This window comes from Plecotus auritus (assembly GCF_963455305.1).
Source record: "Plecotus auritus genome assembly, chromosome: 6".
Classification (NCBI taxonomy): domain Eukaryota; kingdom Metazoa; phylum Chordata; class Mammalia; order Chiroptera; family Vespertilionidae; genus Plecotus; species Plecotus auritus.
The window spans coordinates 152,144,458-152,157,481 of record NC_137773.1 but is presented as its reverse complement, the minus strand read 5'-3'; the positions used below and the strand labels follow the sequence as shown (position 1 = coordinate 152,157,481).

The 13,024-nt window shown below is 44.2% G+C and overlaps 1 protein-coding gene across 6 annotated transcripts in view; it reads right to left on the bottom strand.

Annotated features, from left to right (window-relative positions):
• Positions 1-1,334: 1,334 nt before the first annotated feature.
• CPNE4 (copine 4) overlaps positions 1,335-13,024 on the bottom strand; it is a 390,994-nt gene continuing 379,304 nt past the window's right edge. For all 6 annotated transcript variants that reach the window (XM_080674014.1, XM_080674010.1, XM_080674012.1 and 3 more), the window contains 3 exons: positions 12,385-12,518; positions 9,194-9,430; positions 1,335-3,150 (listed from right to left, as the gene is read on the bottom strand). In XM_080674014.1, coding sequence (XP_080530140.1) covers positions 3,016-3,150; positions 9,194-9,430; positions 12,385-12,518 — 506 coding nt within the window. In that variant the 3' untranslated portion in view covers positions 1,335-3,015. The remainder of the gene's footprint in view (positions 3,151-9,193; positions 9,431-12,384; positions 12,519-13,024) is intronic.

Genomic DNA, 13,024 nt, shown 5'->3' with positions numbered 1-13,024 from the left:
AGCCCACCTCCTTCTGGGCCCAGGCCTCATTGTCCCTCTGACAGGCAGCAAGGATCTCTTGGCTCTGAGAGAAAACTCCGTCCTTCCTCAGCACGAAGCAGCTATAGAAGAAATTCAACGTCCATTTTCCCTAAAAGAATTCAGAGCCAGGATCCTTGAGGTAATATATTAGGCAGTTAGACAGACATGAGCAGAGCAAGGACGATGGGCCAACTAGCTATACCAGATGTAACTAAGTATTTAAGACAAGGGGCATAGCCAAAGAGGTACTCACTCAAAGTCTCAGCCCTTAGAAAAGGCTGGTAGCCTATTTGTCCAAAAGACTTGACCCCTTTGCATTTGGGTGACCTACTTGCCTCTGCGCAGTAGCAGCCACGCTATGCTTATCGAAAAAGCAAATAAGTTAACCCTAGGGCAGGAACTAATCCTAACTGCTCCACATGAGGTTGAGGCTTTACTCTGGAACACAGTGGAACACTGGATGTCAAACACTCAAGTCACCCAGTTTCAGGCTCTCCAATGGACAAAAGAAAAATCAGTAACAATTTATACTGATAGCAGGTACACATTTACAATGGCTCACATACATAGTGCTATTTATAAGGTAAGGGGACTCCACAGAAGCAAGAGGGAACTGGGCCACAGATGAAGCTGCCCAGGAGGCTGCCCTAAAACCAGTGGGGCCTCTACAGATTCTAGTGACTCTTCCAGACCCTGACCAACCCAATCTAGAAAAGCTGAAATCCATAACCAGTCTTTACTCAAGTTCTTACAGGCTTTACAGTCTACCCAGGAAGCAATCCAGAAGCATGTCTGAGATGCTCTGCCTGTACCAACTTCTGATCCAGTTCATCCCTTCCACCCTGGTGACTCTGTTTGGGTAAAGAAATTTGCCACCCAAGGACTGACTTACCTGGAAAGGACCACCTCCATGGCAGTCAAGGTTGACGGAATCCTAACGTGGCTTCATCACACCCGGCCTGAGACAGCCGAGGCAAAATTGAGAGTCCAGGACTCTTTGGACTCTCTAAAGATTACTCTTGGCCCTCATTCCAGGGCCTTATCTTATAAGCAGGCCCACTAACTTTATTAGGCAGAAAATTAAGATTATAGTCCTCAGGGGTAAATATAACTCTCTCCCTGACAATGACTAAGAGTCAATGATTTGACTCATGTACATAAAACCAGTGGGGAATGAAGCATCCATCTCTCTAAGTATTGCTTGGTTCTTCTCTGGTTTTCTGTAACAATGTCACCTACATGAAATAAATCACTGGGGGAAAAATGCCTTGAAAAGAGAAACAAGACCATAACTCTTTAAAAAAATTCTGTAAGTACCCAATTTATTCATAAAACAATACAGTTTAAATATTTGTGATTTTTTTCAGTCATAATTTTCCCCATCATTCCCAAAATGTTGTGCATTTGGCTGACATGTATTTGCAAGGTTAGAATCTATAATTATAACACTGGAAATTATACAAAGTCTATTTGATTTGCTTGTTAATATGTCTCCCCTCAACAAACAAACAACATACAGATCTATTTCACCTTGCGATTTACCTCCCTATCTCGCTGACCATATTGTGCCTTTTATGCTGTAAAACATTTGTTCATTTCCCTGTGAGAAGATCATTCTTCTGGTTCAAAACTGTCCATTTTATATCAAAACAAAACACCACACCTAAAACAATGATTCTAGGCATTTCTGCTGATAAAGTTTGCTCTCAGGAATGATAAAAAGAGGCAAAGAGAAGCCCCACACTCAGCTTAAAAATCAACTCAGTGGGCCACATTTCTGGGGAGTGACACTGCATAGCCCTTTGCCATGGCCAAGTCTCCATTGTCATGATTCTACTGAAGACTTTTCAAGGTCATTCTTTGGGGTTGACATAAACATGGCATCATTCATGCAAGGAGTGAGATGCCTCCTTTAAGAGGGCAGGAGCCGGCCAGGGGGAATACTCCCTCATCTGTTTAAGGAAGAGGTGGGACTACAAAGCAGTGAGGCTGATGTGGGGTGTGCAGCTCCTGGAATCAGTCTCACTACTTTCTACTCCCTCCTCAGAGACAGGCAACCTTTGTGCTACTGATGGGGAAGAGGTGCCATTCTCAAGCAGACTAGGGTCCGCCCTGGTTCAGATGGTCTCTACAATTGCACCCTAAAGTCTAGAACCTCAGTACTCTCAGTGCAATATGAGGACTGCACTGGCATCCCCTGGGACAAGCATGTCAAACTCGCGGCCTGTGGGCCGCATGCCTCGTTTATTTGGCTCGTGTTAGCCTTTGCGTTTGACATGCTTGCCCTAGGACCTTGTCAGAGCGGCAGAATCTGGGGCCTATGCATACCTATAGCATCACGGTCCAAATTTTGACAAGATGCCCAGTAAAGTCTGAGAGGTGCTGGGCTAAGTGCCCCAGACCCCCATCTAGAAGACTACTCCTAGGTGACTGCTTCTCTTCATCAGCAGAGAGACCATTCTCAGCAGGGATGAATTATAGGTAAAACTGCAAAAACAGTCTGGGTGTTGTGTTTTGTGTTTTTGTTTTTTAAACATGCAAAATACAGTCCATGCATCTACCATTTTGAAAAGTCTCTCATCCTGTAGCAGGTAAAACCAAATATGTTTTGGCCATCAACGTTCAGTAGTTGTTTCAAAATGCTTTACAGTGTAAAGATAATAAGAAATTTAGCAAAATTTCAACAAACCTGTATAAAAAACAGATACAGATACCATATTATTTCAAGTTGACATGCTGTAATGTAAAGAGTAAGTTGGAATTATTTGTGTTTCTTTGTAAAAAGTCTTTAACAATACAAGGGCTTACCAGATCCAGGCCTCAGGGCTACACATGCAAAAAAAAAAAAAAAAAAAAAAAAAAAATGGCCAGTTAGTTAAAAATCACCAAAACGTGCTAGTTTTTAAATGTGTGGCTTTTTAAAGTACATGAGTAGTAGAAGAAGTAAATATTAGCAGGAGTAGTATTTCAGAACTCTGTAAAAGTACGTGGAGTTCATGGTGCTAGTGTCCTGGAAGACTCATACATTTCTGATGAACACTTTGGCTTAATCCCTTTGCCGTTGTAATAGTCCACGACTTGGTTTGGGACTTCAGCCAACACACTCTTTGCCAGGGCAGCCGGAGATGCCTGCAGGGAAGAAGAAATCACCATGACTTTGGCAGCTGGCCAGAGGAAGCTGAGAATCAGCCTAAAAGGCTTGAATCCTGTTCTGAGCAGTTAGTCTCTCTCTCATCATTCATTCATTCATTCATTCATTCATTCATTCAGCATTTGACAAGGGCCAAAGCAAGAGTTGTCAGGTTGTGGGAACCTGAACCATTAATTCCCTAATTTTATTTTTGCATGCCTGTCTCAAAATATCAAACTATTCATATCTGAAATATGGGTGAAAATTAGGTGGCAGAATGAACTTTCACTTTTGTTTCTGATTTATATTCAATTAACTAGACCCTTATTTATGTTCTAGGCACTGTGCTAGGTTTTATGGGGTCTATTATTCTTACTATTAGGGAAGTTAGCATCATGTGAGAGGAGCCAAAATTAACCCTACTTTAAGGTAAAATATGACACATGCTACAAACCAACAGCATCACATCACATGGGTGCTTATTAGAAACGTAGAATCTTAGACCCATCCCTGAGCTACTGAATCAGAATCTGCATTTTAATTTGATGCCCATGATTCCTGTGCATATGAAATTTGAGAAGCACTGCTCCAGAGTCACAATCACTATGTGACCAGAGCGCAGAAAACAAAGAGACTAAGTCATCTTGGAGGAAATCAGAGCAGGCTTCCAAGAGGAGGTGGCATTTAAGTTGGGTATGTTTTAAAATGTAGAGAAGCAGGGGATTGGCACTTAATTATTTTGGGGACAGTGAGTCATCTGATGGTACTGAAGTGTGTGTGTTGCAAATGCAGAATTGGTGGGGCATTCAGTCGGAAGACAAGCTTGAAGCCAGGTGATGGAGTGTATTGGTGACGGAACGTATTGAGTACCTCCATGCTAATTAATGTAGCCATTATTCTTCCAGCATTATGGCTCCACTGTATGTTTTGAGGCAGATGAAGGTGGAGGTTGATATTCTGCATGGACTCTTGGTATTCAGTGCTAACTGCTCAGCCTCTGGGCAAGAAAAATTGCTCAACCCCCATTATAAGTACTGAAAAGATTGCAGATTTGAAGCAGAGTGACCAGTTAACAAGTGTTTGAGATGCCTCACGAAAGATCCTGAAAGAAACTGAGTGAACTAAATGCCAGATGACCTGGTTGCTAGCTCCTTCCTTCCTATGCGGCTTTGTCACTCAGCCATTCAGCTTTGCTGAGCCCTGTTGTTCTCAGAGACAAAATAGGAAAGAATAAGCATTGATTCTACCTCAGAGTTTTTAGGAGGCTCAAAATAAGAGACATATCTTAACAACAATCTGAAAATACTGTGAGGAGTTTTTCTAAAAAGATTCGTCACGCCTGGCTGGTGTGGCTCAGTTGGTTGAGTGTTGTCCCATGCACCAGAAGTTCCCGGGTTCGATTCCCAGTCAGGGCACATGCCCTGTTGCAGACTCGATCCCCAGTAGGGGGCATGCAAGAGGCAGCCAATCAGTTTCTCTCTCACATCGATGTCTCTCTCCCTCTCCCTCTCCCTTTTTCTCTCTCTAAAATCAATAAAATCATATTTAAAAATAATAAAATGATTCTTTACATCTTGGAGATGTTATAGCCTGCTGGACATTTGACATCCATGAATGCTCTTTTATTTTATAAATAACTGTGTGTTATTCATGATCCATGTGTACACTGGGGCATATAAAAAGTCATTTCTACCCCTTCTCTCTGGCCACCTCTCATAGAAAAGCTACAAAGCCAAATATGTGATTTCCTAGCCTCCCTCCCATCCAGGGAGGTCCATGTAATCCAATTTCATCTTTGAGAAAGAAATTACTTTCCTGGGGGATGTTGGAAAGCTTTTCTTCTTGGTTAAAGGGGACAGACATGGTTGGCTCTGTCCCTTTCCTCTTCCTCTTTGCCTTGAACTGGAATGTGATTCCTGGAGCTATGGCAACCATTTTATCACCAAGGGAATCACCAAGTGCTGGCCCTGACACTATCGAATCACTGAAAAAACAGATGTCAGCAGCCCCCAGTCCCTAACTTCTAGCTACATGAGAAAAACATGTTTGTACTTATGTAATCCAGGGGTTCCCAACTTTAGCTCTACTGCTGTTTTGGGCCAGATAATTCTTTATTGGGGGCACTGTTCTGGGCATTGTAGGATGTTTACCAACATCCCTGGCCACTACTGACTAGATGTGAGTTAGACACGCCACACTGTCACCATTAAAAATGTCTCCAGATATTGCCAAGTGTCCCCCGAGGAATAAGTCATCCTTGGCTAAGAACCATTCATGTAATCCACTGGAAGATGGACTTGCTGTTATTTGGAGACAAAAACTTTTCTAAACAGTGCCGTCAAATAGAACTTGTTACAATGATGGAAAGTCCAATATGGTAGTCACTAGACACACGCAATTAATAAACCCTTGAAATGTGGCTCGTACAACTGAAGAGGTCATTTTAAAATTTTATTTCATTTTAATGAATTTAAACTTAAATGCCCACATGTGGCTATTTGCTACTGCATGGGACAGCACAGAGCTTAAGCGATTCTCCCACCCTTTGGCACACATGTGCTCGTGGGTCTGGTGAGCAAATAGGGGCTGGGGGGCATTAGTTGGTTAGGAAAAGGCCAAAAATGTGAAAGCAGCTGGTAATAGCAGCTGAATTTGTAAATCACCTACACAGACCATGTGCTGTGCTAAGCTTTGTGAAGACACCTTTAATCTCCCAATGCGTGTGTCATTTGCCCCATTGTGCTGATGCAATTCTGTGGCACGGATGGGTTAAGTAACTTGCCCAGAATCACCCAGCTCGGAGCCAGGGCCCTGTCCACTTCAAAGCCCCGAGTTATCATGCAGAACAGGAAAAGAGAGACGGCTCCTGGGTGACGGGCTAATATGAAATGTATCAGTTCCTCACTTTTCATTTTATTTATGGCTTATTGAATTCAGTGTAGTCTGGATAATGAAATGGTTTTCAAAATCTAATTTGAAATCCATGAAGATAAGGTGGATGATATGCTCCTGGCGTTCTGAGCAGCTGGAGACTGTGCAGCGCACACGGTGAGCGTGCCACTTCCTCACCCCGATCAGATCAGGGCAGGTTCCTTGGCTGGTGCCCCTCCACTCCCGGCTTACCAAGGCCCTGTCCTCCCTCATACACCCAGCTCAAGCTGCAGGGCTTTCCTCATGGCGACTTCTCTCTGCTCTGAAGTCCCGTAGCAACATTTTAGCCCCTTCCATCACCCACAGATATTTCTGCTGACCCCTAGGTCCCAACCATGCAACCCCCCAGTTCATTCCTTGCAGCCTGGACCCACGGCTTTCTCACCTCGCTGTGGCCCCAATGCTAGCACATGCCTTGCACGCAGTAGATACTCCATGAGAGGAGGAGGCTTGGGGTAGAGGCTAGAACCTAGCCTGGCTCAGCTGCATTGTTTCGGCACACAGATGTGTGTGTGTGTGTGTGTGTGTGTGTGTGTGTGTGTGTGTGTGTGTGTGTGTTATGTGTGGCAGGGGGAAGGTGGTTTGGGGAAGTGCTTGAATCTCCCAGGGAGTAAGTTCTTTGACCCTTCACTCAGGCAGTTATAGGTGGTGGTCAGTGACATGGCTACTCTGTCCTGCTGACTAGATGGAGCAGGACATCACAGCCTGGAAGAGCACCCCTCTCCCCGCCTTGGGCATCAGGCAGGTCAGTAGCCTCGTTGATGAACACAAGGGCAGTGCATTCAGCGGGCCCCAGCACATCCTTCCTTGAAGAGGACAGCACTCCTTGCTGTCCACGTGCAGATAACCGAGGACATGATGAGCCTCTTTCATCTAACGAGTGGTTTCATTTGCAAACCTCCTCCTCCGGCAGGAGGAAGACGGCTACAGTGGAACGGTCACCCCTCACCGTGCTCGCTGCCTGTGAGCCTGTAGGGGCTGTTACTTGGAACCCCCTCTGCACTCAACTCTGTAGTCAAGTATTGATTTTATGCTCCTTTAATGATTCTAATCACATGGTAGCCCTCCTTAAGAGGGGCGTTAGAATTGTGTGGCACTAGGTTTCTAAGCTATACCTCATTGTTCAAGGAGCCCTGGAGTGAGTGGTGACCTCCCTACATTGAGCTGGCAATTCATGAGATCTGGGGTTCAGTGGAGGCCACTGGGCTCGTCATTTACCTGATGCTGGCTTTAACTCCTGTCCCAAGACAGCAGCAGAACACCAGGCAATTTCTGAAAAGCACAGGCCAAAGGCTCTGACGCTAGCACTGGGACTTGTCTATGTAAACAATTGTCCATCCATCCGTCCACACCCTATAGTTACCGTACCCAGGGTAGCTGGGGTCCCAGTGTGGGCTCAGAGTGGGATTCACATGTGCCTGGACATATCCGATAAACCCCTTTGAATGAGGGGTGTTGGCTGGAATAGAAAGGCTTTTCCAAAAAAGCATTAGGAAGGAAAGCTTAGAGTGGGTGGCATGGTGCCTGTCCCTTCCTCTCTGGGTCACTAGATAACTGACCTCAGCCCTGAGGATTGAGGAGCTGCAGTGGAAGCTACAGATGTTTCCGGCAGGGATCCTTGAGATGTAGGAATCAGACTTCACTGCAGTGACGGCCCAGGTGACAGAGAGGTCACAGCAGCAGGGACAGGAGGGGATTCTCACAGTTTCCAAGGGGACTGTGGAGCTGCTTCAGGGCACTGAGCATTCTGGAGATTCCCTCCTGCGGGGCAGCTCAAGTTCAGTTACCACCCACTGGGAGGGGTATTGCTGGCCCCACCAGCAGTGGAGAGGGCAAAGCCACAGGGGGCATAGGGGCGGGATGCTCTGCTCTTTCTTTTTTTTTTTAAACATGTTTTATTGATTTTTCACAGAGAGGAAGGGAGAGGGATAGAGAATTAGAAACATCAATGAGAGAGAAACATCGATCAGCTGCCTCCTGCACAGCCCCCACTGGGGATGTGCCTGCAACCGAGGTACATACATGCCCTTGACCGAATCAAACCTGGGACCCTTCAGTCCGGAGGCCGATGCTCTATCCACTGTGCCAAACCAATTAGGGCGAGGATGCTCTGCTCTTGAGTGACTTCCACATGACCCTCAAGGGCTCCTGGACACAGCTGGCCACCCCCAGGCCAGAGGGAGACTTTGCACGAATCAGAGGCGTCCTGGGTCATTCAGCCACACAGGTGTAGGCTGCTGTTGGAATTTTAAAGGTGCCCCTCCTTCCACTGAATTAACAATGATCCAACAATTGAAATGCCAAAAAATTGTTAAGCACTTTTCGATGTCATACTAGAGCACTGTCTACTGCGCCTGCTTCGGGTCATCAGGGGGAGGTAATGCTGCTTGACATTATTTATTATTGATTACAGCTCGAGACTGTAAAGCTAGATGTCAACTTGTGGAAAACTGGGAAGATTTCTGTCCAGTAGAAAAGGTAATCCAGTCTATTTAATTATTTTTAACCCCTTTGGCCATTCTCTAGTTTTGAATCTGCCCTAGCAAACTTACTCCAGCCTTTTCCCCACTGACCATAGTCAACTATGTTATATCCTCCTTTGAACTACCTTTGTCATCTTACTGGTTCTGTTCTTAAGGAGTTAACTAAATTATTTGGCTCTGCTTACTATACTTATAGAGGATTTAGGTCTCTATTAATTTGAAAATATGCTTTGCCAAGGCAAACACGGGCCTCCCAGAGCACAGGGCTCAACAGGCAGAACCCAGGCCGAATTGAAGCTGCCCCTTGCTTCTCTGGCCAGGCCCTTGCACAGGGAACACTCTGCCTACCTGTACCTGGCAGCCCTGACGGCACCAAGGTCCTAAGCTATATGGAAGGGACAAGTGCAAGTGAAATGTTGGCTACTATAGTTAGCAAGACTTCTCATCTCTAATTCAAGTTACACTTTTATCTCCAAAGAGCCAAGCTCTCCATCTCCTGTGGGGAAGATGGCCTGGCCTAGGCAGGCATGGATAGCCGGCGTTGCTTCCCTACAAACTGGTGGAAACACGTAAGGAGTGAGTTTGTTTTGGTCCTGCCCTCCCATGGGAAGCCCTGAGATATGCGTACGTGTTTGAAGTTCCTGAAGGGCACGAACTGGACGATGTCTCGAAGGACAGGCTCTCCCTTGGGTGACCTCAGGATCCCGTCGTCACCGTCCAGCATCTGCATGTCACTGAAGTCAGCGTTGCCCACTCCCACGATGATGACTGACATGGGGAGGTGGGAGGCGTGGACGATGGCCTCCCGGGTGTCGGCCATGTCTGTGATGACACCGTCGGTCAGAATCAGCAGGATGAAGTATTGCTGCGATGGATCAGATGCCAGGCAACGAGGGACCGAGAGGTGGGGAGACAAGGACAATATCAGGTGCCTTCAGTGCATACTGGCTACAGCAACAGCGACAACAGATTTTTTTGAGTACCTGTGTGTAGACAGTCCTAAAAACTTAGGTTATGATGAATGGGACTGAAAGGCAGGCACAGTAGTTATAGGTTAATTCTAATAATCACCTTAGTGACTGTTATGAAGCAGTGTGGTTGACAGAGCAGCATGTAGTCAGGAGGATGGGCGTCAAAACCTCATTTTCTGAGATCCTGGGAAAATCCCTTTTAACTCCTCTGGGTTTCAGCTTCATTTCTCAGATGAGGGTTGGGACTAGATTGCTTGTAATTGCCTCTTCAGCTTGGAGATTTTTAAGTCTAAATGTGCACTGCCCAAGACAATAGCCATGAGCTCCATGTGACTGCTGAACCCCTGAAATGTGACTAGAGCAACAGAGGACCTGAATTTTAAATTTTATTTTCTTTTAATAAATTTAAATTTAACTTTAAAAATGGATACCCAATTCAGTTATACGAAGTCTTTTAAGAATGTTTGAAACAACTCAAATATGTGAATGTACTATCAATTTATAAAGTCTAAATATTTGTGATGATAATTTAGCATCCAAATTAAGATGATATAAGTATAAAATACACCCTGGATTTTGAAGACATAGTGTAAAAAAGAGTGTAAAATATTTTATTAATAATTTTTTATGTACATGTTAAAATGAGATTATTTTGTGCACTTAAAAATACTTCTGAGAAGGGGCCCATGGGCTTCATCAGCTGCTAATGGGGTCCATGGAACAAAAAAGGTTAAGAACCCTTGATCTGAAGGGATTATCAGGATTCTAGAATCTGATCCAGTGTTAATCTAGCCAGAGGTCCTAGGCTGCAGACTGTCGGATCAAAGGCCTGATGCAAATTTCCAATAAAGCTACCGTAACAGTTGCTTCCAAAACCAGGCTGGGGAAATGTTCACGGATGAAACAGGATAGTCTTTGAATGTATATGAGGTCCTGTTCAGATATGGAGGATTTTTTTTGTTTTTTTAAATTTCTAGAAGAGTTCCACAAAGTTGAGGAGAAAATCCTACATCCAGACCCTGACACAACTTGCCTAAGAGGTTCAAGTGTAAGCCCCTTAGCTATCAGTGATAACAAGAGGTCCAGGACTACACACTGTTTAAAGAACAGGAGAAACCGCTGGGGAAAAGAACCATTGTTCCTGGACTCTAAGGGTCAGTTGTTTGGGGATATGTGGATCAGACCATTCTCGCACCATTTCCTGACCTGTTCTTACACAGCAGACTACCTGACTCTGGGGGAGTGAGTGGTCCCTGGGGGAGTGAATGATGGGCAAAAACTCATGCTGGCTTATACCAGGCCTAAGTCCAGACCTATGTCAGCCCTGTTCTCTTTTTTCTCTTCTAGTTCCTGGTACCCCAGAAGGGCTGAGATGATTTCCTTTTTCCATATGGGCTCTGGGGTGCCCTGGGACACCTTGGATGCTTTGGGGATATAAGGGGAGAAGGACAAAAGTTTGGACCCCATCTCTCAGTCCAGATTTAACAAGTTTTCTTAAAATCTATTTTAGATGTTGGGTTTCTGAGTAACATATCATTTGAAGAAGTTGAAGTTCTGATGAGAAAAAAATGTTAAAACAAAATGAAATAGTGATCCTGTCCAACACTTATCTCCAAATCTTGCATCTGTGAGGATTCAAATTTGCTCCAAGGCCTTAGTGGGTTTGCCAAGATGGAGATACTATTGATTTTGACAAGTGTAATTTCAGAGGAATGTTCGGGAGGAAAGTCTGACTGGTATAGGTAGAGGAACCAAGGGGAGGAGAGATGGAGACAGTGAGTATAGGCAAATTTTTTAATGAATTTTGCTCTAAAGGGAGGTAAAATAAGGGGTAGTGGCTAGGGTAAAGTGGTGTCAAGGGAAAGATTTTAACTTAAACAGAAGATATTATAGGATGTGTTATTTGCTAATAAAAATAAGTCTTCAGTAGAAAGGGAAAAAATAGATGAGAGACAGGTGTGATAGTTGGTAGGTCAATGTCCTTGGATGATTCAGAGAAGATGGCTCCAGAATGCAAAAGAAGAGGCTGGTATTAGATATGAGCATGGTCCTCCATCCATTCTATCATGAGGGAAGGCTGAGAACATGATGCAGCGCAAGTAGGCTAGCTGGGTTGATGTAAGAAGATGAGAGAGTAGTATATCACTTTCTTTATGCAAATGCAATATTTTGGAATCCAGGATAAAATCACAGAGAAAATGTCAAACATCAGCAATGTTCTACTAAATCTGAAAGAAGTCACAAAGCTAAAAAAGAAATATATTGATGTCATTAAAATGATACATAGAAAAGTTATTATGGTAATATACAGGGCTGGGCAAAAGTAGCTTTATAGTTCCGAGTATGAAAAAAACTTTGGTTTGCATTTTTCTTAAGAAAACCACAAATAGAATACAAAACAAATCTTTGCTATGAGGTTTTGTGTTGTTGTACTTAACCACCAGGGGACAGAAGTATCTATTATTTTGCTTCAGTTTCATCTCTAATTTGGGTACACTGGGAAGCAAGTTTATTTTGAACAGTTCTTGTTATCTTCCTAAGAACACAATGTGGGTATGCCTGATACTCCAGTGAATGAAGTCATTTCCACTGTTAAGTGTCCCCTCTGTCCAGCTAATGTTGCAGACATTGGAGATGTGTCATCTCTAAGCTTCACAATAACCCAGCAGTGATGGGTATGATTATCCCCAGTTTTCAGATGAGGAGACTGAGGTTAGGAGAAGGTGAAGTCACTTGTCCAAATTCACACATGCTGAAATGTATTGTCAGAATGGGATGGGTGCTATGGCCAATATCCAGGTGAGAAAGGGCAATCTCCCATTAGCAGGCAAACTGCCTCTCTCCTTACCGATGCCTCCTTGGTGTTAGTCTCTTCTGATGCTGACTTGGCCACCTTCTGAATGATGGGGGCGATGTTGGTGGGACCATAGAGTTGGAGCTTCGGAAGGCAGCTCTGATAGGCTTCCACAACTCCTTGAATTCCTAAGGTGAAGTTGGCAAAGATCAATAGTTTAGGAGTCTCCTCAAATAGATTTGTAATCAAACACACACATAGATAAAGCATTAAATTCCCCAAATGTCCTCCTTAACATCACATTTATGCTCTTAAGATTGAAAATACCACACTGCTGCCTCTACCCCCAACTGAAATCATTCTCTTTAATGGCTTAATTAAAAAGCAATCCTTTCCATCAACTTTTCCCTAATATCCTACTTTACCCATAAGATTTCATTAGATTCTCATAGTGTAATGAAATAGATGTTATGCCCATTTTACAGGTGAAGAAACTGAGGCTTAGAGAGGTGACATGATCTGTCCCAGGTCACGCAGCAAATGAATTACAGACTCAGGATTGAAACCCAGGTCTGCCTGGCTCTGAGGGCTGTGCTCTCAGCCATTGGGAAAGTCAGCTTTAAGGCCTCTCTAGTTTTTACACTACCTTGTTGACTCTGCTATAGTGTATATCACCCTATTCCACTTATAGGAG